The sequence below is a fragment of the Orcinus orca genome, chromosome 1, assembly GCF_937001465.1.
Source record: "Orcinus orca chromosome 1, mOrcOrc1.1, whole genome shotgun sequence".
NCBI lineage: Eukaryota > Metazoa > Chordata > Mammalia > Artiodactyla > Delphinidae > Orcinus > Orcinus orca.
In genome coordinates, this window is record NC_064559.1 from 39906779 (window position 1) to 39933640 (window position 26862).

Below are 26862 nucleotides of genomic sequence, written 5' to 3' on the forward strand. Positions count from 1 at the left end.
GTGCTAGAGATCTTATTAATCTTTTCAGCTTTGTTAGATATCTCAATTGTTTCTTTTTGTTCTCCAATTCATTGATTTCTGCCCTTATCTGATTATTCCCTTCCTTATTGTTTCTTTGGGTTTGCTCTGTTCCTTCATTCCAACTTCATGAGTTGAATGCTTAGCTCATCTATTTTGTGAGGAATCTATTTGTACTGTTTTATCGTACCTGATTGTTTTTCTCAGAAGGATGTCCGGAAGAGGAAGTATAGAGTCAAACTACATGAATGTTTTTAAGGTTCTTGATAGATAAACCCAGACTGTTCTCCAGGAAGGCTGTGCCAATTAACACGTTTTCTATTGGAGAATGTCCATCTTACTGTAGTCTCAGTAAGTTTAGCCTTTATTCTTCAATCCACCTCGTATGTATTTGGTATATTGATAAGAAGTGTGAAGAGTTAAATTACTTTTTTTCCCAAATAGGTAACCAAACACTATTTAATAAGTCTTTCTTTATTGAATTATAATGTAGTCTTGATCATGTACTAAATTATCATATCTACAAAATTCTTTTATGGATATGCACACATGCATACACACACAGTATGGGGGCTGTCTTTTCTGTTTCATTGATTTCTCAATTAATTCTTACATCAGTACTGTGCTGTTTTAATTATTTTTGCTTTTTAAATGTCTGAATATCTGGTGGAGTAAGTTACCACTCCTTGTTCTTTACTTCCATTCTTTTCTTAGCTATTCTTACTGGTTTATTCTTCGAGATACATTTGAAATTGACAGGTTCCAAAAAAATCTCATTAGGGTTTTAATCAGAATTACAGTAAGCCTAGAAATTAATTTGTAAATAATTGACAATCTTATAATATTGCATCCAGGAGTATGGTATTTTTTTCTCAAGGTTTCTGTTACTTCCCTTAAAAAAAGTTCATGGTTGTCTTCATAATAGGCCCTGTTAAAATTCCTAAGATTATTTGTAAGTCTTTTTCTTCGTTTTATAATTGGGAACCTTTCCAATTATATTTTCTATAATTTCTAGCTGATTATTTCTGGTCTATAGTAAAGTTGTTTATTTTGGTTTCTCTATTTTATGTTCCAAAAATTATTGAATTCTCTTAGGGTTCCACTGGCTTTTATCATTTGGTTCTCCTGGTTTTTGTACTTAGATAATATCCACACATAATGATAATGGTTTTGCTTCATCTATTATTACTTAGCCAGGACTTCTAGAACAATATACTAGTTGGAAAAGAATGCTGTCCTGATTTTGTTATCCCTAACTTTAATGGAAAGCCGTATATTGTTTTACCATTAGTGAAACGCTGAATAAGCTTTTCTTTGGGAAAAAAACATGTTAAGGAATATGTCTAGCTCCCTTTTACTAAAATTTTAAAATCAGCAATACATGTTGAATTTTATCCATTTTAAAGTATCTATTCAGATGATTACATAGTTTTCCTTTCTCAACCTATTGATATTGTAATCATGTTTCCAATATAGTTCATGTGGTTTCCTACAAGAAACCTACTGTGACTATGCTATTTTTAAATACACTGATTGTTTCTGTGTTTAAAAAATATTAATAATTTCTGAGTGAGATTAACTGGCCTGTAGTTTTATTGTTTCATCCTCAGATTTCAGTATCAGCATTCTGTTAAGTTTTTGAAATGAATGGGGAAGCTCCCCCACTGACTCCGCCAATATTATGGAACTGTTTAAGTAGTATACGAAGCGTCGGCATCAAAGTTTGATGTCATTCGCTTGTAAGTTTGTCTAGCCACAGAGTCTCTTTGGAAGTAGACTTATCGAAAACTTTTCAGTATCTTTCAGGATTATTGGTATACGTAGCTTTTCTTCTTAAGTCAGTGTGAGTAATTTATATTTTTCGATTTCATTGAAATTTTCACATGTATTAATGTACGGTTGTATGTCATGTTCTTAAAATGTTTTGAATTCTACGTGTGTCCCTTGTTTTAGGAAATTTAAAAAGATTTTGTCTACTTGGTAGGTTGATTCTCTTTTTCGAAGAACAAGCTCTTGGATTTATTTATAAATTCTCCCATTATTCTGTTCTCTGTGATTACTTTCTGATGAACAGCAGCCACCCTAGATCTTTTTGGCTTTACAGAGCCCAGGCTCACCTTTCATGGAGTAGCTATCTTCCTGAAAATTTGCAGTTAGAGACATTTTTATAAAAGGAACTGTGCTTTCCATTGATTTGAGTTTTTATTTCACAGGTATTTTATTTTCATTTCTTTAATCTTCAGTGACAAGCAGTTAATGTTTCTCTAAATAAACTCTGTGACACCAGAGAGCCCTGATATTTAAGCAGATATGGAGCAAATCATTTGAATTGCCGCCTCCAGTTTCTTTTCTCTTTTTTTTTCTAGTAGGTGTTCTTAAAGTGGGATGCAAATATAGTTGAGCATATTCATCTTTTGACTTTTGTTTGTTCCTTTACATGCCTTTTCTTATCACTTGTCACTAATCCCAGCTTATGAGAAAAGGCTATAGCAGCTCATTTATGGATTAATTCTTTTATGTCGTTCATGCAACATACTAACCTGTCACAGGGGACAGTCTTTGTCAATCCGGAGGTAATTTTTCCCACTTGCTTCTGTGATTAGGAGTTTGGTTGCAAGATGGCTGGTTACTTATCTGGTGGCCCCAGTTCAGGGCAGGGAAACAAAGGCTACCAGTCCTGTGTTTGTACAGGTGCCCTTGGAACCTGGTGAGCTGGCTGCCCATGGACAGAACCACTAGGGGCCCTTCAGTTAATACAGCCTTGTGAAAGGACCCAAGTGCAGGGGGCAAGGTCTGGACAGCCTGTCTAGATAGCCGGCATTAATTGTGCTGTGGTGCAGCTAAGACTCCGAGTGTTCTATTTGTCAGGGCTTCGTGTTATATTTGATCTTTTTTTTCCATGTTACCTATGGCCAGGGTCATAGGAAACCGTCAAGTCGCTGCCTTCCTACTGGAATTCCAAGTCTCCTGGCCTACCCCTTCCTCTCAGGCTTGCACTGGTGTTTTCTTCCTAGATTGACACTGATCCTCAAGGGAGGGGCTTGTTGGCTTCCAGAGAGTCTGCTTTCTTAAAGCCCGTGATTAACCTCTCACAATGACTCGGGACGGGCCCTGGGCTGGGGGGCACTTGAAGGCAACCCTCAGTGTTAGACTCTACAGCGCCTCACTCCTCAGGCCCCCTGCTCCCCCAGCCTTTGCTCTGTGTTGCGTCAAAGCTTACGGCTTTTTCTTTACTGGAGCGTTTCCATCTTAGTCTGGGGCTTCTGGCTCTCCAGGCAGCCCTAAGGATTCCCATGCAAACTGTGTGCCTGGTGGCCTGCCTTGATAGACCCCAGAATTCCTAAGGAGTCGCAGATGAGCAGCTCTTTCAGGGAGATTTGAAGGTCATTTATGTGTATATCGCTTTGCATCCTATTTACATATATGATTTGTTTTTGCTTGGGCTATTTCTAAACCACTTTACTATTCCCTGAGTGGGAACTGGAAGAGAAGAGAGAAGGAGCCCACATACTTCAAGAATCTCATGGAAAACCCAGCACCTTTTCTTCCCTCTTGTGTGTGATCATGTACCTGTGCATATCTGAGAGTTGCTTACTATTAAATTCTCTTACCTTTAGAAGCCCATCTTTTCGGCTCCCTTCCCCCACTCTCATTTACTACCACGGTCTGCTCTATCCTCCGGCTTCCTAGAGAAATAAAGACTCCATAGGAGCTGATTGGAATTTTTCAAATGCATAGAAACAGCAGGACAGTTGGGCCACGGTTGGGTGTGCATGTGCCCGACAGTGGCTTGTATCAGACGAGGGTGTGTGTGTGTGTGTGTGTGTGTGTTTCCCTCCCCTTCCCTCTAATTACCCCTACCCCACACCGGAATTGATTTCCCATCACACTGTTGAGGGTGAAAGGGTAGGTAGGTTAGAGGCTGTAAGTGAATGGTTTACCACCACAGCTCATTGGCGATTGAAATGCGAACCCTCTCACTCAGCAGGTGGAATGGGGCTTTGATGTATCCCATTGCTGGGTGGTGGTTGGTGGTGAAGGGCAGGGGAAGAATCAACAGCTGACGTAGTATTGAGGGCTCATCAGCAGAAACTGCTTAATTTCTCTGCTCTCAGGCAGTTTTGTGGAGCGCTGAATTTGGGGAAGTGGAACCAGGGCACCTAGAAGAAAGGGCTGGCTCTGCCCACAGTCAGGCCCGTGTGGTGCAGAGAAAAGTGCTCAGGTAGAGAAGGCTTCTCTCCATTTGCAGCGTCCTCTTGCTTGAGGGAATGTGAGTTATGATGAAATCTCGTTCTTGCCCAAAGGGTGAGGGTGTGGGGCCCTCACCTAAGCAGGATAATCAGAGAAGTTCTGAGGGTCGTCACCCTTCACGGAAAGATCTCCTGCTACAGTTTTTCAGCTTCCGTTCTACCAAATTCTACCAAATTTGGTAGAATTCAACCAAACTTTGGTAGAACTCTACCAAATTCTATAGCAATGCATTTCAGCTAATTCAAGACGGTCTGAAGACAGAGATCACCAAAGTATCATGAAAGGATCTAAGTTGTAATTTAAATGTACGTCATACAGCATTTGTTTGTGTCAAGAAATCAGAGAAGGGTGATTGGTAGGAATTCTCCAAAAGCTGAGGGAGGGTTTTGGTGTAGAACCATACTGTCCATTGCTATAGCCGCACGTGGCTAATGAGCTCTTGAAATGTGGCCACTTCAAATTGAGATGTGCTGTAAGGATAATGTGTCCATGGAATTTTGAAGAATTAGTAAGAAAAAGGAATGTAAAATAACTCATTAATAATTGTTTAATATTGATTCCATGTTGAAATAATGTTTGGACATATTAGGGTAAATAAAATATTCTAAAATTAATTTCACTTTGAAAAATTATTTTTTTAAAGTGTGGCTACTAGAAACTTTAAAATTATAAATGTGTCTCAGATAGTATTTCCACTGGACAGCGCCAGACAGGATTTCATCTTAATTCTCATGTCTGCATACGATTCCTCTTTCCCACTAGAGGGAGATGTGTCCTAATTTGGGGGAGTCAGCTGCTTAGCTTGTAAACTTCACGGCTTTGGAATGTACCCTTTTAAAAAAGAAGCACTCACGTTTTTGCTTTGTTTCAATTCTGCATAATTCTGTTGTTTCTGGAGGTTGCACTTTGTAGGAAAGTGAAGCCAAAACAGAGGAGGCAGGAAAGCAGAGAGGTTCCCCCCTTGTTTTTGTTAGTGTTCAGAGAGACCTGTTACTTTGTTGGATTGTAATAGCTTGCTGCTTGTTTGTGGGCTGTTCCCTTGGAACTTGAGTCTGTGTACAGCACAGCGCACACACACAGACACGCACACACACACACACACACACACACACACACACAACGTGGCCTGTGTGCAGCTGTAACAGAAAGGACCAGGGCAATCACACACAGCCACAGCACCTCCTGGACCTTAAGAAATTCAGTGTGAATGTGACCTGGAGTTGCGCCCTGTGGCACACGGGGCCCCAGGACTCGATGAGCCTCCCTTTTGTGCTTTTCCTGGGGGCAGTGTTGCCTGGGGTTTGAGGCTGGGGGTGCTGTTTGCATCTAGTGTGTGTAAATCTGCCCTTTGATCCTACTCTGAAACCAGCATCATTTCACGATTATGTTTTAGTGATGCACTCTCTCCTGGTTTTCCTTTGATCTTTCTGGGTAGCTCCTTTGTGGTCCTCTGTGTTTTTTGTATGTTTGTTGGTCCGATGAGCACTGGATTTTTCTTTTCTTGTCTATGTCTATGCAGTCTGTGCCCTTTTGGGTGATCTCAGTCATTCTGGAGGCTTCATTACTACCCTGGGGACTCCTAAGTCTTTACCTCCAACTGAGGCGCTGTTTTGAGCTCTGTCCATGCCCATCCAGCTGCCTATTGACATCAAATAGACACCCCAGACTCAACCCCCACAGCACTCCTTACCTCCCATATCATGGCATTCTTCAGCACCATTGTAATTTCTTATTATTTGTTTGTCTCTCTCATCCAGTGTACAGTAAGTCCCAGGAGAGCAAAAGTCTTGCCAATCGTGTTCTGCGTTACTCCTACTATTTCACACCGCGCCTGGTTATTGTTCACCCTTAGGAAGTATTTGAATAAGATTTTAAAATATTTTTTGTTTTAAACCAATTGTACTGTTTACTTATAAGCACATATATTACCATTATACAATTCCATCAATAATCTTGTTAGCTTTATATCACAGGGCTATGATCACCATCATTTTGTGGCATGGTCTGTTTAAAAATTTTTTTCACCATCTGTACAAGCGGGGCATTTGCCCTCATCCCTCCTGTGCTTCCTTGTGCTGGAAGCTTTTGCGCTTAATCCCTCTCCTTTTGTGACGCTTATGACAAATTAAAGGGACATTTCCATCAGCCCCACCATGTATTTCCAGGAAATGAGGTCACAGAAATGAAGGAGTGTGACATGTTTCCATGCCTGTAGCTCAGTCCACGGGCAGCTTTTCCAGGACGTATTCCAGTTTCCTTTGGTACCTCTCCTGTTACACCAAGCCCAGTTTCATTTGGATTCGTGACTAATGCACACTGTTTTTCTTGTCAGAACATGAAGAGGAACTGGACCAAGAATTTGACCTGGACACTGACACTTTATTTGGAGGATTAAAGAAGGTACAGAGTGGATCAGTGATAAACCTTTTCCATTTTCAAACCCGGTTTCAGTGTTTTGCATCACTTTTGTATTTGGCATTGACCCAGCCATAGTACTCAGCAACGACTGGACATTAAGTACCTTTCCTGCTGTAAAAGGTGCGAGTGTGCCGTGTAGAGAAAGGCATTCCCCGTGCTTTGTCTTTATCTCATCCCATGTTCTCCTCTCAAAATACTAGAGATGTGGATCAGTAACCTTATTGGTTCATGCAGATTTCACTTCTGTAAAGTTTAGGAAGTTCCTTCCTGACCTAGCCATAGCTATTGGAGTCAAATGTGGCTCCTGGACACTCCCTATACCAACTCATGGCAACTGTGGAACTGTTTCCTTCCTGCCTCTACTGCCCCTGGCCGTCCACACCCTGCAGAGCATGCTGGGAATCCCCTGCCCCTCTGCTCCCTGGTTCCGGGTGGCAGCGGGCCATTTATCCTCCACTGCAGCTCATTGTGCCTGCTTAGATCGCTGGCAGGGTGGCCGCTGTTGCTCTCCTAGTGGTGACGGTTAGCACTTCTGTTCTTCAGAGTATGTCATGGGTAGGTACCAGACCCTCCTCTTTTGATTGCAAGATGTTAGACTACTTTCTGTGTCCCACCAGAACCCCTTTCCTCTTGAGTCTGGAGTTTTTCTCATTCTTCCCCTTTCAGTTTTCCAGGACCCCACTTCAGTAATGACTTGGACCACATGACGTCCAGCTTCAGCTCATAGTTTGGGTTCAGGTCAACCCTAGTGAGGAGATGTGTATTTGTTTTTCTAGGCATTTGGATATGTTTAAAAAAATGATATCACACCATTGCTTTTTACTATTTTTGCTCTAAGTGTGTAGAGTGCCAGGTATATTGTAAGTTTAATCAGCTTTTGTTGGTTGGCTTGGGGCATAGAATGATGCTTGCACTCCAGGTTCGGAGCACCTGACTTACAAATGAACTTTGGAAGACAATTCGTTTCCAAACAGGGTACTGCCTGTATTGATATCTTCCTACTTTGAGAGTTACAGATCTTACTTAGAATTGAAGAAAACTGGCTTCCATTTCCATTTGATTTTCTAGGGTAACCTGTCCCTCTTCTTCCAGCTCTGGCTCTGTACAGAGCCACTGTATTAAATACATGGTTCATGTTTGTCTGGGGCTGGGAAGAATGTCCTGCCCTGCATGATGCTCTTCCCAGTTGTTCTGCCCACCAGACATTTCCATGAAAAGTTGGATATAAATTTAATTTTCGTACATCGAATCCATTTGTAAATGTTTCTGATTTAAATAAGCCCTTTTTAGGATTATTAGTAAGACGTGTAATGTGCCCACTTCAGAGATGAGGAAATTTGGGAAGCTTTATGTCACAGTGGAACTTGAGTTGTCACAGTGTTACAGAACTCAGGTTTAGCTGCTCATCGCTCAGGAATCCAATACTGAGAGATAAGTGTTGGGTAAAAGGAAAGGTAGCTTTATTGAGGTAGCTGTCAATCCTGGCAAGAAGGTGGACTCATGTCCCAAAGAACCAACTCCCCAAGTTTTGTTCAGAAATTATATAGGGAAAAGAGGAAGGGGCTATGTGTTGAGGAGAGAGTTGCAAGGTGCGTGATCAGCTCATGGACATTCTTGGTTGGTGGTGAGACAACCAGGAGTCAACATCATCAACCTTCTGGTTCTGATTGGTCTGGGGTCTACGTGCTTGTGGGCAGCATATAGTTAACTTCTTCCACCTGGTGGGGGTTTCAGTATCTGCAAAACAGCTCAAAGGATACGGCTCAGAATATATCTATAGCCCCTGAGGAGAAACTAAAGGTCCTTGACTTTGTTTAATGGCTAAACTATTATCGTTTTGCCTTGTTTGACTTTTTCCTTTGCTTTTGCATTTTCTCACTTCTCTGATTAAACTTACTCTTTGATTACAGTTTTTCTGCAGACGAGACAGGCGGAGGACAGTGCGGGGGGGGTTTGTCCTGGGAAGGCCCCATTGGGTCCTGCTCTGGTTACAACAGCAGATAGCCCTTGTGAGTGTCTGGGATCTACTCTTTAGAAATATACTGCTACTGGATCTCTTACAACAGAAAAAAAATGGTGATTTAAAAAAAATTTTAGAGTCATAATTCAGGCATTTCAGATAATACTGAATTGTTTGCCAGGGGCAAAAATAAGCAAACTCATTTTAGACTAAGAGACTTTTCGCTGAAGAGAAGCAACTGTGAGGCAGTATGAGAAGCTGAACGAGGATCAGGCCCTGACAGGTTTGGAGCTCCCATGGATTTCATTGTTGCAGGCTCAGCCCTGCTGGGTGTTGCTACTTCTAGACAAAGGGGCTTTGTCTCCGCTGACTTCCCAGCTCCCACCACCCCATCACGTTCAGCTGCTTGACTCCCTGCCAAAGCTTCAGAATCCTGGGGACATGACCTCTTCTGTGCATTCTCCATGACAGCCCCCTGTGGTGATGGGCACAGGCAGTGGATGTCAACGTTTAGGTCGACCCTGCCTTTGTGGAACAGTGCACAAGGCTCAGATAAAAGCTCCAAGGACTTTTTCTATTCGGAAAAATCTCTGTTCCTCTGTCCTGCTGACCATCCTTCCATCCATTCATCTGATGGTGTTGAGCACCTCTTGTCCTCATCTTTCTGTATCTCATTACCCTGCATAGGGGATGAGTAGTTTGGAGTCCTAGAATTTAGAGGGAAAATGATGAGCCAGGGTGGATAGCCAACAGATGAAGGAAATTGATTCTGTGTCCTTGGTGAAGATCATAAAATAGACCCGGGGCCATATGTAGTGACAGGAGGTTCATGGATGTCTGCTGAAAGTCTTATTGCAGCTAAAACAGAAACCTAATAGGTTCTGAGTATTTCCTTTGGAGGTTATGGGAGGTGGCAAGCAAACGCTATTCTGGTCTAAATTCTAATCAAAAGGTGACATTAGGCATGAGTAGAAATTGTGAACTTTAGAAGGAAGCTTTTATGTCCTCCGACCAGTCCATCCTTTAAATGTCGCTAAACCTCAGCACTGCTGACCTCCTTTGTTTGGGGGCCTGTTTTGTACATTGTAGGGTGTTCAGCAGCATCCCTGGACTCCACCTCGTAGGTGCCAGTAGCACCAAGTCATGACAGTCACGAATGTCTCCAGGCATCACCACATGCCCCCTAAGGACAAAACCGCCTCTCTTTGAGAACGGCTGGCCTGCAGTCATATTTAAGGGCTTTGTCATGCTGACCTGGCCATTTCTTACCTTTGCTCATCCTGTTTCCTCCTCTGGATCGTGCTCCACCTCTTCCCTATCTGGTCCTCACTCACACTTCACATCTGAGCCCAGGTGTCTCCTATCACGGAAGCATTGCGTGGACCTTTAACTTGGGCTTTTTAATGTGCCTAGTTCCTGACACTTCTCTGTTTCTCTTTTTATCTCCTTCCACAAAGACAGCTTTTAACGCATGTGTTTCTGTGCCCAAGTCCATGTGGAGTGCTAGGGACATAGTAGTGAACCAGACAGACAAACTTCCTGTCCCAGTGTCTCCTAGTGGGGACAGACCAACAGTAAGTAAATGAATAAACGTTAACAGCCACAGATTGAGCTAAATGATCTGAAGGAGATGAACAGGGTGATGTGTAGTCATGCTTTGGATTGAATCTTGTACCCTATTATGATAAATATATTTGTACAGTGTTATCTTGTAGTATCCATCCTCCACCAGACTGTGAATCTCACAGGGGCAGGGCTGGGATTTAATGAGTCCTGTATCTTCAGTGCCTGGGACAGAGTAGGTGAGTATTTTGCTGAATTTAACTGCAGGAGACAGTAACACTGTGCCAGGTGGCAACATTGGCGTAAAATGCATCAGTCCTAAGTTCACCTTGATTGGCATGTACATGAATGCCGAGTGGGACAGTGTTGACAGTCAGAGCAGGGAGAGACCACCGTGGGCACAAGCAATCCCACACTGCTTCTGGGGGCAGACCTTCAGCTGAGCTCCACAGAATGGGTGGGATTTGGCAAGGTCATCTGTAGAGAAGATGCTCTTCCAGAGGGGCTCAGTGTGGTTGGAAAGGAGACGAATGTATCAGGGTGATGGTGACTCAAGGGGAAGCTTCCCTTAGGACAGTGAAAGGTTGCTGGGTCTGACCACAGTCCTCCGGTTGCCGATGATGGTAGGGAGGATTATAGCCCAAATCAGGAATACCTTTGGGTCTTATCATTCCTTTGGTGTAAAGCTGCTTGTTTCTGCCGAGAGACGCCAGTTGTGGTGGGGGAGATTGCGTAGGTGCAGCTCTCAAGGAGTGTTCGGCTTAGATATGCTGTGACGTTTGCATCCTGTTTCGTGATGTATCTTTTTCCAGGCTTGAGAGTGCCTCCCCGCGTGGGCTCCAGTGGCCTCTTGGAGCAGTCCTGCGCTGGGAACCTGTGTGTGGCCAGGGACAGGTCGAGCCCGATGCCTTTCCAGTTCTGGCCATCTGTCTCGGTGTTTGGTGGTTCCCTTTTGTCTTGCCTAGTGTTCTTGCTAGATGTCCCAAGAACATGAAGGAAACTTTTTAGTGGTCATGTTCCTTGCTTGATATTTCTAGATAGTAGGTTCTGAATCAAACTGACATGACTGAAGCTCATGTTGGGTTGTATTATCATGAATTTGTTTTCCTTTTTTTTTTTATTATTTTTTTTTTTGCGGTACACGGGCCTCTCACTGTTGTGGCCTCTCCCGTCGCGGAGCACAGGCTCCGGACGCGCAGGCTCAGCGGCCATGGCTCACGGGCCCAGCCGCTCCGCGGCATGTGGGATCCTTCCGGACCGGGGCACGAACCCGTGTCCCCTGCATCGGCAGGCGGACTCTCAACCACTGCGCCACCAGGGAAGCCCCTATTTTTATTTATGATTCAAGATAGTTGTTATAATGGAAAGAGCACAGGTGTGGAGTTGGATGGACTTGAGTTCAAAATGCAGTTTGCTCCATTTTGGAAAATCATTCACCTCATTTGAGCCTTAGTTTTATGTTGTGGAATATGGGAACGGGAGGGCTTATTGTGGAGAAAGAGATGATGATAAAACACCCAGCATGTATGTGGTTGGTACAGACTGGATCCTCAGTCCATGCTGCTGTGGTCATTATTTTGTCCTTCCATGGATGGTGACGTCCTTGCTTTAGAGCTAAGATTTGTTGATTCCCCCTGTCTGGCAAGGAGATAATGTTCTACAGAGAAACATTTAAATCTAGAAGGGGATGGATTGCTACTGAAAGGAGCTCTCAAAAGCCTAATGCATTATGAAGAATTTTACATGTAATCAATTACTCATTTCTTTCCTGAGGACATCTCTTCCTGTGACAGTTCTGAAATTGGGGCCCACTTGTGAATGAGACGTTCTTTCAGAAGTCGAATCAGAGAGGAATTTTCAGTGCCTGCCAAGAAGGTTAGAAAGAGAAGAGAAGATCAGAGAAGGGAAGCTTGATCACTTATGTCTTTGAATGTTAAGAGAGAAGAGGTCGTTTCTAAAGTAAAGATAAAATTTTTAGCTACTCAGATTTTACCTATAAAGATTTTAATATTCAACTTATTTATAAATTCCTCTGTAGTTTGATACTTCAAAAAAAAAAACCCTCAGCAAGCTCTATGTTGAATCATTTAACAAATATTCATTGAGTGGCTGCTGTGTGAGAGGCTTCTAGGCTGGGGGCTGGGGGGCTGTGACCTTCCAGGCTCTGTCTTCACTGGGCCCTGAATTCGGGGGACACTGATGCTGAGACAGTGAGGTAAGTGATGCAGCTATTCACGGGGCATGCAGAAACAGAAGGTGCCTGTAACCCAGACTCACAGAAATTAGAGCTGAGGCACTGGGGAAGGATGGGTGAAGGGAGCAGCGGGCCTAAGGACTGGATTTGAGAGAGTCCTTCAGTTTGGCTGGGAGGTTGAGTGAGAGCAAGGGATGATACAGGATAGACAGGGGCTGGATCATAAAGGCCACTGGGTGCTATAGGTGGAGCCTGGACTTTATTCAGAAGGCAAGGGACGGTTACTGAAGGGGTTGGGGCCATTGCCATTTCTTCTGAGGACTCTTTGAGGAGCCTTGGCATTTCTCTACCTTGCCCGCCTCCGCCGATCTCCCCCATTCAAGGTTTGTGCATCCCTGGACTTAACGTCCTGGAATGTATATCTCATAATGTTCCTCAAAACCCATGCATGGCTCCCCATTTCTCACAGTATGAAGTCCAGACTCGGTGGCTGACATTCAGCCCCGTTTGTCCACTGGCCCTACCTCGTTTTAGCAGCCTCATCTCCATGTAGTAACGACGTGCTACGAAATAACAGGATCGTCTGCCATTCCCCAAGGATGCCTTGAGGTTTCCTCCCCGTCATCCTCATGCAGACTGGGCACACTTCCCTGCGGCTCAAGCAACAGCCCACGTGAAACCTTTCCTGACGCCTCTCCCCCCGGCTCCTCCCCCTGTTGGCATTGATTCCTCCCTCCTATGAGCTCCATTCCCAGGACTCCTCCCCGAGCCTGTTATAGAGCAGTTACCTGTTTTAGATGTAAGAGGATCTTTCATCCCTGCCTCACTGGAGCAGGCATTCAGTAGTGGCGGTTGGGTTAAGGTGGACATGGCTGTCTGGTTGGGTACTTACTGTGAAGGATCATTGGCCCCCTGGCAATGTTTGCTTTGTTTCACATGTCTAGACTCTGGCAGGTTTAGAGAGTGTAGGCCTTACCTCATTTTCATTCAGCCGTAGCTCCTCCAAGATGATTGCGGTGTTCTGGTCGTGTCTGCCTTCCTCCATCTGAGGGCAACAGGTGAACGTGTGGTTTGGCTGTTCGTGTGAATTTTCAGCCCGTCCTTATGAACAGAGGATTGGATGCAGCTTTGCCCCTTCACAGAGGGGCTGCTCAGCGGAGGGAGATTCTTGTGTCCTGTGCCGGCCTCTCCAGGCGAGAGGGTGTGGGCTGAGGAGTCTCCAAATGGTCGGAGCAAGAAGCCCGCAGACTAGTAATGGAGGGAAGGTTCTTGAGCACACGTTGGGCTTGATTCCCTCTCGTTCACATGAAGAACTCCTGCTCTTAACCTGCCAGTACGCTGTCTCTTGTCTAGTCTCATCCCTGCTGGATGTCCTTCCTGATATGTAGGAGATTTGCAACTAGGCGGGGGGAAAAGTGAGGCAGTAGTGATTTCCTGGGGAGCACAGGAAAGGGAAGCTCTCTACCTTATGTGAAAATAGGGTCTGTAATGCAGATGGACAAGCATCAAATTTGCTTATTAGCTCAATCACTAAGGCCCCTGCTTGGCCCTCCTCTCTCTTTTATATCTACTAACTCATGCAAAATAATTGGTTTTTAAAAAAAAATTAATGATTCATTGATCGATTTTTGTCTGCGTTGGGTCTTCGTTGCTGCACGCGGGCTTTCTCTAGTTGCGGCGAGCGGGCGCTACTCTTTGTTGCGGTGCACGGGCTTCTCATTGCGGTGGCTTCTCTTGTTGCAGAGTACGGGCTGTAGTCGCGCAGGATTCAGTAGTTGTGGCACACGGGCTTAGTTGCTCCGCAGCATGTTGGACCTTCCTGGACCAAGGATCAAACCTGTGTCCCCTGCATTGGCAGGCGTATTCTTAACCACTGCGCCACCAGGGAAGTCCTGCCAAATATTGTTTATTTTGTTATAAAGTTTCTTGAAGGAGCCGGGAGAAGATAAGGTGAAGTTAGAACCAGGGGTTTAGCCCTGCAGGACTAAAAAATCAGGTGTGTGTATGTGTGCATGTACACGTATGGAGGGAGAGAAGGGAGAAAAAGAAACAGATTGAGAGAGAGAGAGGTTCCCCATGACTACTTAGTAAAACCTTGAGGTGATGATATAGGTTTGGAGCAGTGAGACATTTCTCAGCCCCAGGCCAGTCAGTTTACAAGTAATTCTTTGCTAATCAACTGCTTTTCTATAGGTGCTGTGGGTTAAGGGAAGTAAGAAGCATAGCTTCTCTCCTCAAGAAGTTAATACTCCATCTGAGAATGCCAGGCTGCCATGTGGCTTTAATAGGGATGATGCTCTAATTATTTAACTAAGGGCAGCAGCATCTGTCAAGCTGAAGAGATAGCAGGTGTACACAGCCAGGACAACTGACCCTGTTTGTGTGTCCTTCCTGAAAACCGGCATTACACTGAACAAAGTGTTTCCAGTTTTATGAGTGTCCCTGGTTGGTATAGCCCAAAATTGCCAGGTGAGTTTCCAACCTTGGAATGACCAGGGAAGGCTCCCCAGAGGAGGTGGATCTGAGCTGAGCCTTGAACAGGAGGATAGTGTTTTGAACTGACCCGAGTCTGTCTGATTGTTGAACAAAAGTCAAATTCTTTGGTTTTACTCTTATTAGCTTCTGGTAGTTGGAGGTGGGTAGGAGTTAAATATCTTCCTTTCCTGTAACCTCACTACCAAGTGATACGTCATAGGGAAAGAGTTCAGATCTGAATTCTGCCACATGTGCAAACACTTATTACTTATTTCTTCAGTGGCAGGTACAAAATCTGCCACTGGACCTGTTCTCTGTCTGTAGGTTCTCCAACAAGCACCCTGCAGGAAGGATTCATCTGAGGCTGAGGCAGTTCTACTCTGGGCTGGAGCAGACACCCTGCTAGTCTGACAGGGGGAATGGAACCTTATGAAGTAAAGGGACATAGAAGCACAGGGGGTGCTAGAAGGAGGGCTGTTTTCTCTGAAGCTCTGGGTGCCTGCTCCAGGGATTCTGATGCCTCACCCTTATGAGGTTATTGGAGGCTGAGAAAATTTCTCACCCACTGCCCATGTTGAACACCACTTCCTTCATTTGTACATTACTTCTTTCTAACATCCTTAATGCCAATAAATTCTCAGGTGCAGCTTTCAATACCAATATTGAAATCAGTTGAATTGTAGCCATGTCTGGAACTGGATTTCTGACTGGGACCCTTGGAGGCTAACTCGTCCCTTCTGGAATGTGGACTCTGCATTTGGGCACTTTTATTGTCAAGAACAGTCCCTCAGGGTAGAGGAGGTTGTTTACACAACACATCCTATGTAAGTGCTCCAACAGATAGGATTCTGAGAGTAGAAGGAGCAGAGTTCAGCAGCGGCTTAGAGCTGAAATTTGGGGAGAGACATGGGGGAGGGTGGAGGAGGGGAAACCCTTCCTTTTCCCAGTACCTTCCCTAAAAGTGATGCCTGTCACCATTCTTTAAAAGGTTATTACCTTTTAAAATCATGACATGACAGTTGATAAGTCTCTGTTAAAAAGAAATTAGAAGCAGCTGCAGGATAAAAGTGAGATCATGGGCCCGTGGGAGATGTGAAGGGCGGTGTCTTTGTGTGGGGAACTGACTGAAGCCACTTGCAGGATCACAGTATCTGCTGAAAGGTTCACGTTGGTGAGGGTTAGTTAGTCCATTATAATTTTGCTCGTGGGTTGTATGAAGGCCGTTCTCCAGCTAAATTTGATCACACATATAGACGTTTATTAGGCAAGCAGTAGAAACCAGTTCACACCAGCCTGTTTGCTGGGCTGGGTGAAGTTTCAGGAGGCTCTTTGTCCTTTAGGAGCTGGTACCACTACCATGCATTTAAGGTTCCTCTCGTGGCTATGACATCATGCACTGGGGATTCTGGACGATCTGGCATCAGACCACCACATACTTTACAACTTGGAACTGAATACAGGACCTTTGAGTGGGGCTTCAGGGCCATCACTTAGGATATATGTTTTCAACATTTTAGATTCTTCATTACATAGGGGAGGGAAGGGGAACGGTTCAGTTGTTTTAGCCAATGTTTCTGACGTGAGTGGCAACTGGCAAGTCAACACTTCATCAGTGGAAATTCATTTGACATAAATTTATGACATTTTACTAGAACAGCTCAGGCAGAAAGCCAATAAAACTTTATAAGCTTCTTACTTATAATACTAAAACTGTGTAGGTTAATCAGAACAGTTCAGGTAGAAAACCAATAAAACCTTAGCCTATAAGCTTCTTATAATACTAAACCTTGTAGGTTAAGAGGAATAATGGCATGTTGAAAGCGGCAGGAAGATGGGTTATTTCAGAAAGATCATGTCTTTTATTACAACATCAGACACTAGCCCTGCCAAAGCAAGGCCTCAAAAAGTTTGTGGAACATTCAGACTTAGTTCTCTTCACGGAAATCTTTAGTAAAAGGCGAAAGATTTATTCTATCTGAAGAGAAACCAGACTCTAACGCTGGTTTACTAAGCTCATTTCTCCAGTAACCGCGGATCCTACTTCACTGATGGGGGCTCTTTGTCCCCAAAGGCACTTCCTGCTTAACGTTTGTACAAGGGATTTGGTAAGCAAACTTCTCATAGTTAGAAATGTTGAGTTGAAAGGAATATTCTTTTAAACTTGAAAGGATTGTACTCTATACAGGGTACTGTGGGTATGCAAATGAGAAGTCTGACTCATCAACTTTGAGATTCTGCAAATACCATAGTATTCCTAGCATGCCTCAGGAACCACCATTAGGGGGCGAAGCAGAGGTCTACGTGGCTGGGCTTTAAACCCCATCCTGGTTCAACCACGGAAACTGCAGTTTTTGTATGTGGTATATTGGGACTTTTGAGTGTGGTTCTATTCCTTTCCTTTCATTAACCACCAACACAGTTAAAATGTAGAACCAGAAAGAACTTCCTTTCTGCCTCTTTCTAGTCACACCCATCCTGCTCTCGCCATCCCGAACCCATGGAAGCCACAGTTTTGTCTTTCCATCTCATGATTTTGTCATTTGAGAATGTTATATAAATGGAGTCATACGGTATTATAACCTTTGGAGACTGGCTCCCTCCCCCGCCCCCAGCTTAATGCCCTTGAGATTCATACAAGTTGTGTGTATCAGTAATTTATTCCTTTTCTTTGCAGGGTATTAGTTAATGATATGGATGGACCACAGTTTGTTTAACCATTTGACCCGTGAAGGACATTTCGGTTGTTTCCAGTTTTTGGCTATTATAAATAAATCTGAGGTGAATATTTGTGTACAGGTTTTCATGTGAACTTCAGTTTTATTTTCTCAGGGATAAATACCCAGGTGTTTGATTGCTGGATTGTATGATAAGTACATGTTTGGTTTTATGAAAAACTGTATGAACTGTTTTCCAAAATGGCTCTACCATTTTACATTCCCACCAAAAAAAGGTATGAGATACTCAGTTTCTCTGCACACTTACTAGCATCTGACCTTATTAACATTTTAAATTTCAGCTATTCTGATAGGTGGGTAGTGATATCTCATCATGGTTTTCATTTGCGTTTCCCTAATAGTTAAAGACGTTGAACATATTTTCATGTGCTTATTTGTCATCTCTATATACTCTATAGTGAAATTCTGTTCATATCTTTTGCCTGTTTTTACTTGGAGTGTTTGGTTTATTTTCACTGTTGAGTTCAGAGAGTTCTCTGTATAGTCTAGATACTAGTTCTTTGTCAGGTAGGTGGTTTGCAAATATTATTTCTCAGGCGGTGGCTTGACTTTTCATCCTCTTGGTAGGGTCTTTCACAGAAATCCAGTTTATTAATTTTTTTTTCTCTTAAGAACTGTGCTTTTGGTGTCATGTCTAAGTACTCTTGGCCTAGTTTTATGACCCAAAGATTTTTTTTTTCCCCCCCACAAAGTTGCCTAGTTTTGCATTTTACCTTTAAGTCTGTGATCCCTTTTGGGTTAATTTTTGTGTTAATTTAGGTAGAGATTTATTATTATTATTTTTTTGCTTATGGATATCCAATTGCTACAGCACCTTTTGTTGAAAAGACTGTCTTCCTCTATTGAATTGTTTCACACCTTTGTCATAAATCAGTTGGCCAAACTTGTGTGGCTCTATTTCTGGGTTTTCATTTCTGTTCCATTGATATATGTATCTGTCTTTACACTAATGCCACATTTTCTTGATTACTGGTGAGTCTTAAAATCAAGTAATGTAATCTAATTTTATTCTTTTTTTCCAAATTGTTTTAGCTCATTTAGTTCCTTTGCCTTTCCAAATATGCTTTAGAATAAGCTCTTCTATATCTACAAGACTTTTTGCTGGGATTTTGGTACAATTCTGATAAATTTATAGATCAATTTGGAAAATTGATGTCTTCACTATGTTGAATTTTCCAATCCACGAACACAGTGTGTCTTTAGCCTTATTTACATCTTTTCGGATTTATTTCATTAGTATTTTGTAGTTTTTAGGAGACAAATTCTATACATGTTTTGTTACATTTATGCCTAAGTATTTTATTTTTTGAGTGATTATAAATGGTTTTACATTTTAAATTTCAATTTCCACATGTTCATTGCTAGTATATAGAAGTACAGTTGGCTTTTATATGTTGATCTTATATCCTATGGCTTTTCTGAGCTCATTTATTCCTCATTGGAGGGTTTTTTTTTCCTTTCTTTTTGGACAGACTTGTTGAGTTTTCCTGTGTAAACAATCATGTCACCTGCAAATCAGGACATTCTCATGTCTTCCTTTTCAATCTGTTATGACTCTTCTTTTCTTATTGTGCTGGCTAGGACTTCTAGTATTATGCTGAATAAGAGTTATGAGAGTGTACATCCTTGGCTTTTTCCCAGTCTTAACCATTAACATCAGTCATTCACCATTAAGTATGATGTTTCTGTAGGTTTTTCTGTAGATGTTCTTTATCAAGGGGGGGAAGTTTCCCTCTATTCCTAGTTTTCTGAGAATTTTTATGAATCAGTATTGAATTTTGTTAGATGATTTTTCTGCATCAATTGGTATGATGATGCTATTTTTCTTCTTTAATTAAGAAAATGTTAATATGTTGCATTACTTTGATTGATTTTTGAGTACTGAACCAGCCTTGCATCCCTGGGATAAACTCCACTTGGTCATGGTGTATAATTTTTTTATATATGTAGCTGGACTACACTAGCTGATATTCTGTTGAGATTTTTCTTGTCTGTGTTCAGGAGGGATATTAGACTGTAGTTCTCTCTTTCTCTCTGAGGACTGTCTATGTCTGATTTTTGACTGATTATATATGGTCTTGTATCTTTAATTTCAGATTTCATGTGTTTATTACTAGACTTAGAAAATGAGTTCGGCAGTATCTCCCCTATTACAGAGAGGTTCTTTAGGTGTCAGGTAGAATTCTTCAGTGAAACCACGTGGGACTGGAGATTTCTTTTTAGGGACTTTAAAACTATGAATTCAATTTGTTTGATGGTTAAAATGATATATATATATTTTTACATTTTTTAATTTTATTAAATTTATTTTTTTATACAGCATGTTCTTATTAGTCATCAATTTTATACACATCAGTGTATACATATCAATCCCAATCGCTCAATTCATCACACCCCCACCTCCACCCCCCCCACCCCCCCGCCGCTTTCCCCACTTGGTGTCCATACGTTTGTTCCCTACATCTGTGTCTCAATTTCTGCCTTGCAAACTGGTTCATATGTACCATTTTTCTAGGTTCCACATATATGCGTTAATATACGATATTTGTTTTTCTCTTTCTGACTTACTTCACTCTGTATGACAGTCTCTAGATCCATCCATGTCTCAACAAATGACCCAATTTCGTTCCTTTTTATGGCTGAGTAATACTCCATTGTATATATGTACCACATCTTCTTTATCCATTCGTCTGTCAATGGGCATTTAGGTTGCTTCCATGACCCGGCTATTGTAAATAGTGCTGCAATGAACATTGGGGTGCAATGTGTCTTTTTGAATTATGGTTTTCTCTGGGTGTATGCCCAGTAGTGGGATTGCTGGATCATATGTTAACTCTATTTTTAGTTTTTAAAGGAACCTCCATACTGTTCTCCATAGTGGCTGTATCAATTTACATTCCCACCAACAGTGCAAGAGGGGTCCATTTTCTCCACACCCTCTCCAGCATTTGTTGTTTGTAGATTTTCTGATGATGCCCATTCTAACTGGTGTGAGGTGATACCTCACTATAGTTTTGATTTGCATTTCTCTAATAATTAGTGATGTTGAGCAGCTTGTCATATGCTTCTTGACCATCTGTATGTCTTCTTTGAAGAAATGTCTATTTAGGTCTTCTGCCTATTTTTGGATTGGGTTTTTTGTTTTTTTAATATTGAGCTGCATGAGCTGTTTATATATTTTGGAGATTAATCCTTTGTCCGTTGATTGGTTTGCAAATATTTTCTCCCATTCTGAGGGTTGTCTTTTCGTCTTGTTTATGGTTTCCTTTGCTGTGCAAAAGCTTTGAAGTTTCATTAGGTCCCATTTGTTTATTTTTGTTTTTATTCCCATTACTCTAGGAGGTGGATCAAAGAAGATCTTGCTGTGATTTATGTCAAAGAGTGTTCTTCCTATATTTTCCTCTAAGAGTTTGATAGTGTCTGGTCTTGCATTTAGGTCTCTAATCTATTTATTTATTTATTTATTTATTTATTTTTTGTGATATGTGGGCCTCTCACTGTCATGGCCTCTCCCGCTGTGGAGCACAGGCTCCGGACGCGCAGGCTCAGCGGCCATGGCTCACGGGCCCAGCCGCTCCGCGGCATGTGAGATCTTCCCGGACCGGGGCATGAACCCGTGTCCCCTGCATCGGCAGGTGGACTCTGAACCACTGCGCCACCAGGGAAGCCCTCTAATCTATTTTGAGTTTATTTTTATGTATGGTGTTAGGGAGTGTTCTAATTTCATTCTTTTACATGTAGCTGTCCAGTTTTCCCAGCACCACTTATTGAAGAGACTGTCTTTTCTCCATTGTATATCCTTGCCTCCTTTGTCATAGATTAGTTGACCATAGGTGAGTGAGTTTACTTCTGGGCTTTCTATCTTGTTCCATTGATCTATGTTTCTCTCTTTGTGCCAGTACCATATTGTCTTGATTACTATAGCTTTGTAGTATAGTCTGAAGTCAGGGAGTCTGATTCCTCCAGCTCCATTTTGTTCCCTCAAGACTGCTTTGGCTATTCGGGGTCTTTTGTGTCTCTATAAAAATTTTAAGATTTTTTGTTCTAGTTCCGTAAAAAATGCCATTGGTAATTTGATAGGGATTGCATTGAATCTGTAGATTGCTTTGGGTAGTATAGTCATTTTCACAGTATTGATTCTTCCAATCCAAGAACATGGTATATCTCTCCATCTGTTGGTATCATCTTTAATTTCTTTCATCAGTGTCTTATAGTTTTCTGCATACAGGTCTTTTGTCTCCCTAGGTAGGTTTATTCTTAGGTATTTTATTCTTTTTGTTGCAGTGGTAAATGGGAGTGTTTCCTTAATTTCTCTTTCAGATTTTTCATCATTAGTGTATAGGAATGCAAGAGATTTCTGTGCATTAATTTTGTATCCGGCTGCTTTACGAAATTCATTGATTAGCTCTAGTAGTTTTCTGGTAGCCTCTTTAGGATTCTCTATGTAGAGTATCATGTCATCTGCAAACTTTGACAGTTTTACTTCTTCTTTTCCAATTTGTATTCCTTTTATTTCTTTTTCTTCTCTAATTGCCATGGCTAGGAGTTCCAAAACTCTGTTGAACAATAGTGGTGAGAGTGGACATCCTTGTGTTGTTCCTGATCTTAGAGGAAATGCTATCAGTTTTTCACCGTTGAGAATGATGTTTGCTGTGGGTTTGTCCTATATGGCCTTTATTATGTTGAGGTAGTTTCTGTCTATGCCCACTTTCCGGAGAGTTTTTATCATAAATGAGTGTTGAATTTTGTCGAAAACTTTCTCTGCATCTATTGAGATGATCATATGGTTTTTATTCTTCAGTTTGTTAATATGGTGTATCACATTGATTGATTTGCATATATTGAAGATTCCTTGCATCGTTGGGATAAATCCCACTTGATAATGGTGTATGATCCTTTTAATGTGCTGTTGGATTCTGTTTGCTAGTATTTTGTTGAGGATTTTTGCATCGATATTCATGAGTGATATTGAACTGTGATTTTTTTTTTTGTGGTATCTTTGTCTGGTTTTGGTATCTGGGTGATGGTGGCCTCTTAGAATGAGTTTGGGAGTGTTCCTTCCTCCGCAATTTTTTGGAAGAGTTTGAGAAGGATGGGAGTTAGCTCTTCTCTAAATGTTTGATAGAATTCACCTGTGAAGCCATCTGGTCCTGGACTTTTGTTTGTTGGAAGATTTTTAATCATAGTTTCAATTTCATTAGTTGTGATTGGTCTGTTCATATTTTCTATTTCTTCCTGGTTCAGTCTTGGAAGGTTATACCTTTCTAAGAATTTGTCCATTTCTTCCAGGTTGTCCATTTTATTGGCATAGAGTTGCTTGTAGTAGTCTCTTAGGATGCTTTGTATTTCTGTGGTGTCTGTTGTAACTTCTCTTTCTTCATTTCTAATTTTATTGATTTGAGTCCTCTGCCTCTTTTTCTTGATGAGTCTGGCTAATGGTTTATCAATTTTGTTTATCTTCTCAAAGAACCAGCTTTTAGTTTTATTGATCTTTGCTCTTGTTTTCTTTGTTTCTATTTCATTGATTTCTGCTTTGATCTTCATGATTTCTTTACTTCTGCTAACTTTGGGTTTTGTTTGTTCTTCTTTCTCTAGTTCCTTTAGGTGTAAGGTTAGATTGTTTATTTGAGATATTTGTTGTTTCTTGAGGTAGGCTTGTATAGCTATAAACTTCCCTCTTAGAACTGCTTTTGCTGCATCCCATAGGTGTTGGATCATCGTGTTTTCATTGTCATTTGTCTCTAGGTATATTTTGATTTCCTCTTTGTTTTCTTCAGTGATATCTTGGTTATTTAGTAACGTATTGTTTAGCCTCCATGCGTTTGTGTTTTTTACGTTTTTTTCCCCTGTAATTCGTTTCTAATCTCATAGCATTGTGGTCAGAAAAGATGCTTTATATGATTTCAATTTTCTTAAATTTACTGAGGCTTGATTTGTGACCCAAGATGTGATCTATCCTGGAGGATGTTCCATGCGCACTTGAGAAGAAAGTGTAATCTTCTCTTTCTGGATGGAAAGTCCTATAAATATCAATTAAATCTATCTGGTCTATTGTATTATTTAAAGCTTCTGTTTCCTTATTTATTTTCATTTTGGATGATCTGTCCATTGGTTTAAGTGAGGTGTTAAAATCCCCCACTATTATTGTGTTACTGTTGGTGTCCTCTTTTATAGCTGTTAGCAGTTGCCTTATGTATTGAGGTGCTCCTATGTTGGGTGCATAAATGTTTGTAATTGTTATCTCTTCTTGGATTGATCCCTTGATCATTCTGTAGTGTCCTTCCTTGTCTCTTGTAATACTTTTTATTTTAAAGTCTATTTTGTCTGATATGAGTAGTGCTACTCCAGCTTTCTTTTGATTTCCATTTGCATGGAATACCTTTTTCCATCCCCTCACTTTCAGTCTGTATGTGTCCTTAGGTCTGAAGTAGGTCTCTTGTAGATAACATATATATGGGTCTTGTTTCTGTATCCATTCAGCAAGCCTGTGTCTTTTGGTTGGAGCATTTAATCCATTCACGTTTAAGGTAATTTTTGATATGTATGTTCCTATGACCATTTTCTTAATTGGTTTGGGTTTGTTTTTGTAGGTCCTTTTCTTCTCTTGCGTTTCCCACTTAGAGAAGTTTCTTTAACCTTTGTTGTAGAGCTTGTTTGGTGGTGCTGAATTCTCTTAGCTTTTGCTTGTCTGTAAAGCTTTGGATTTCTCCGTGAAATCTGAATGAGATCCTTGCGTGGTAGAGTAATCTTGGTTGTAGGTTCTTCCCTTTCATCACTCTAAGTATATCATGCCACTCCCTTTTGGCTTGTAGAGTTTCTGCTGAGAATTCTACTGTTAACCTTATGGGAGTTCCCTTGTATGTTATTTGTCATTTTTCCCTTGCTGCTTTCAGTAATTTTTCTTTGTCTTTAATTTTTGCCAATTTGATTACTATGTGTCTCGGCGTGTTTCTCCTTGGGTTTATCCTTTATGGGACTGTCTGTGCTTCCTGCACTTGGGTGGCTATTTCCTTTCCCATGTTAGGGAAGGTGTCGACTATAATCTCTTCAAATATTTTCTCGGGTCCTTTCTCTCTCTCTTCTCCTTCTGGGACCCCTATAATGTGAATGTTGTTGTGTTTAATGTTGTCCCAGAGGTCTCTTAGGCTGTCTTTATTTCTTTTCATTCTTTTTTCTTTATTCTGTTCCGCAGCCGTGAATTCTACCATTCTGTCTTCCAGGTCACGTATCCGTTCTTCTGCCTCAGTTATTCTGCTATTGATTCCTTCAAGTGTAGTTTTCATTTGTGTTATTGTATTGTTCATCTCTGTTTGTTTGTTCTTTAATTCTTCTAGGTCTTTGTTAAACATTTCTTACATCGTCTCGATTTTTGCTTTTTCCGAGGTCCTGGATCATCTTCACTATTATTATTCTGAATTCTTTTTCTGGAAGGTTGCCTATCTCCACTTCATTTGGTTGTGTTTCTTGGGTTTTATCTTGTTCCTTCATCTGGCACATAGCCCTCTGCCTTTTCATCTTGTCTCTCTTTCTGTGGATGTGGTTTTTGTTCCACAGCCTGCAGTATTGTATTTCTTCCTGCTTCTGTTGTCTGCCTTCTGGTGGATGAAGCTATCTAAGAGGCATGTGCAAGTTTCTTGATGGGATGGACTTGTGGTGGGTAGAGCTGACTGTTGCTGTGGTGGGCAGAGCTGAGTAAAACTTTAATCCGCTTTTCTGATGATGGGTAGGGCTGGGTTCCCTCCCTTTTGGTTGTTTGGCCTGAGGCAACCCAACACTGGAGACTACCTGGGCTCTTTGATGGGGCTAATGGAAGACTCTGGGAGGGCTCACGCCAAGGAGTACTTCCCAGAACTTCTGCTGCCTGTGTCCTTGTCCTCACGGTGAGCCACAGCCTCCCCCTGCTTCTGCAGGAAATCCTCCAACGCTAGCAGGTAGGTCTCGTTCAGTCTTTGCTGGGGTCACTGCTCCTTCCCCTGTGTCCTGATGTGCACACTACTTTGTGTGTGCCCTCCAAGAGTGGAGTCTCTGTTTCCCCCAGTCCTGTCGAAGTCCTGCATTCAAATCCCACTAGCCTTCAAAGTCTGATTCTCTAGGAATTCCTCCTGCCGTTGCCAGACCCCCAGGTTGGGAAGCCTGATGTGGGGCTCAGAACCTTCACTCCAGTGGGTGGACTTCTGTGGTATAAGTGTTCTCCAGTCTGTGAGTCACCCACCCAGTGGTTATGGGATTTGATTTTCCTGTGATTGCGCCCCTCCTACCGTCTCATTGTGGCTTCTCCTTTGTCTTTGGATGTGGAGTATCTTTTCTGGTGAGTTCCAGTGTCTTCCTGTCGATAACTGTCCAGCAGCTCTTTGTGATTCTCGTGTTCTCACAAGAGGGAGTGAGAGCATGTCCTTTTATTCCACCATCTTGGTTCAGGGCCTGCCCCGTGATTTGTCTGAGAGGGGCTGAGAACCTTAGGGAGGCCAAAATGTTATATTTTTATTGGGTGCATTTTGGTAGTTTGTGCTTTTTGAGGAATTAGGCCATTTAATCTAAGTTGTCAAATTTATGTATATAGAGTTTTTCTTAGTATGTCTTATTATCCTCATAATGTCTGTGGACTTTGTAGTGATAGCCCCCTTTTTATTCCTGATTTTGGTAATTTGGGTCATCTTCTTCTTTATTTTTTGCTTGTTTACTGGAAATTTGTGAGCGTATTGATTTTTATAGAGAACCAGCTTTTTGTTTCATGAGGTTTCTCTATTTTTCTGTTTTTGATTTCATTGATTTCTGCTCTTTATGTCCTTCTTCTTGCTTGCTCTGTGTTTGTTTTGCTTCTCATTTTCTAGTTTCTTGTGGTGGTAGCTTAGAATTTTGAGATTTTTGCTCTAATGTAACTGTTAAGTGTTTTGTATTTTCTTCAGCACTGCTTTAGCTATACATTTTGATAAATTGTCTTCATTTTTTAAAAAATTAATTAATTTTTGGCTGCATTGTGTCTTCGTTGCTGCGTGGGGCTTTCTCTAGTGGTGGCGAGGGGGGTCTACTTTCCATTGTGGTGCGCGGACTTCTCATTGTGGTGACTTCTCTTTGTTGCAGAGCACGGGCTCTAGGTGTGCAGCCTTCAGTAGTTGTGCCATGCAGGCTCAGTAGTTGCTCCATGGCATGTGGGATCTTCCCAGACTAAGGCTCGAACCCGTGTCCCCTGCATTGGCAGGTGGATTCTTAACCACTGCACCATCAGGGAAGTCCCTGTCTTTTCGTTT

At 41.9% G+C, this 26862-nt stretch overlaps 1 protein-coding gene and 1 non-coding gene across 9 annotated transcripts in view; one reads left to right on the forward strand and one right to left on the reverse strand.

The window, feature by feature from the left end:
• The window catches only part of HHAT (hedgehog acyltransferase), a 359469-nt gene that overhangs the window by 21047 nt on the left and 311560 nt on the right, over positions 1-26862 (forward strand). For 6 of the 8 annotated variants that reach the window (XR_007473259.1, XM_049701435.1, XM_033438077.2 and 3 more), the window contains exon 3: positions 6602-6669. The exons of the other annotated variants lie outside the window; for them this stretch is intronic. Coding sequence is in view for 5 of the 6 variants with exons in the window: in XM_049701435.1 (XP_049557392.1) it covers positions 6602-6669 (68 nt within the window). In the remaining variant the exon portion in view is untranslated. The remainder of the gene's footprint in view (positions 1-6601; positions 6670-26862) is intronic. 8 annotated transcript variants of the gene reach the window in all.
• LOC117203472 (U5 spliceosomal RNA) lies at positions 16759-16874 on the reverse strand. Its single transcript, XR_004486241.1, has one exon. It is a non-coding gene; the product is annotated as a U5 spliceosomal RNA (small nuclear RNA).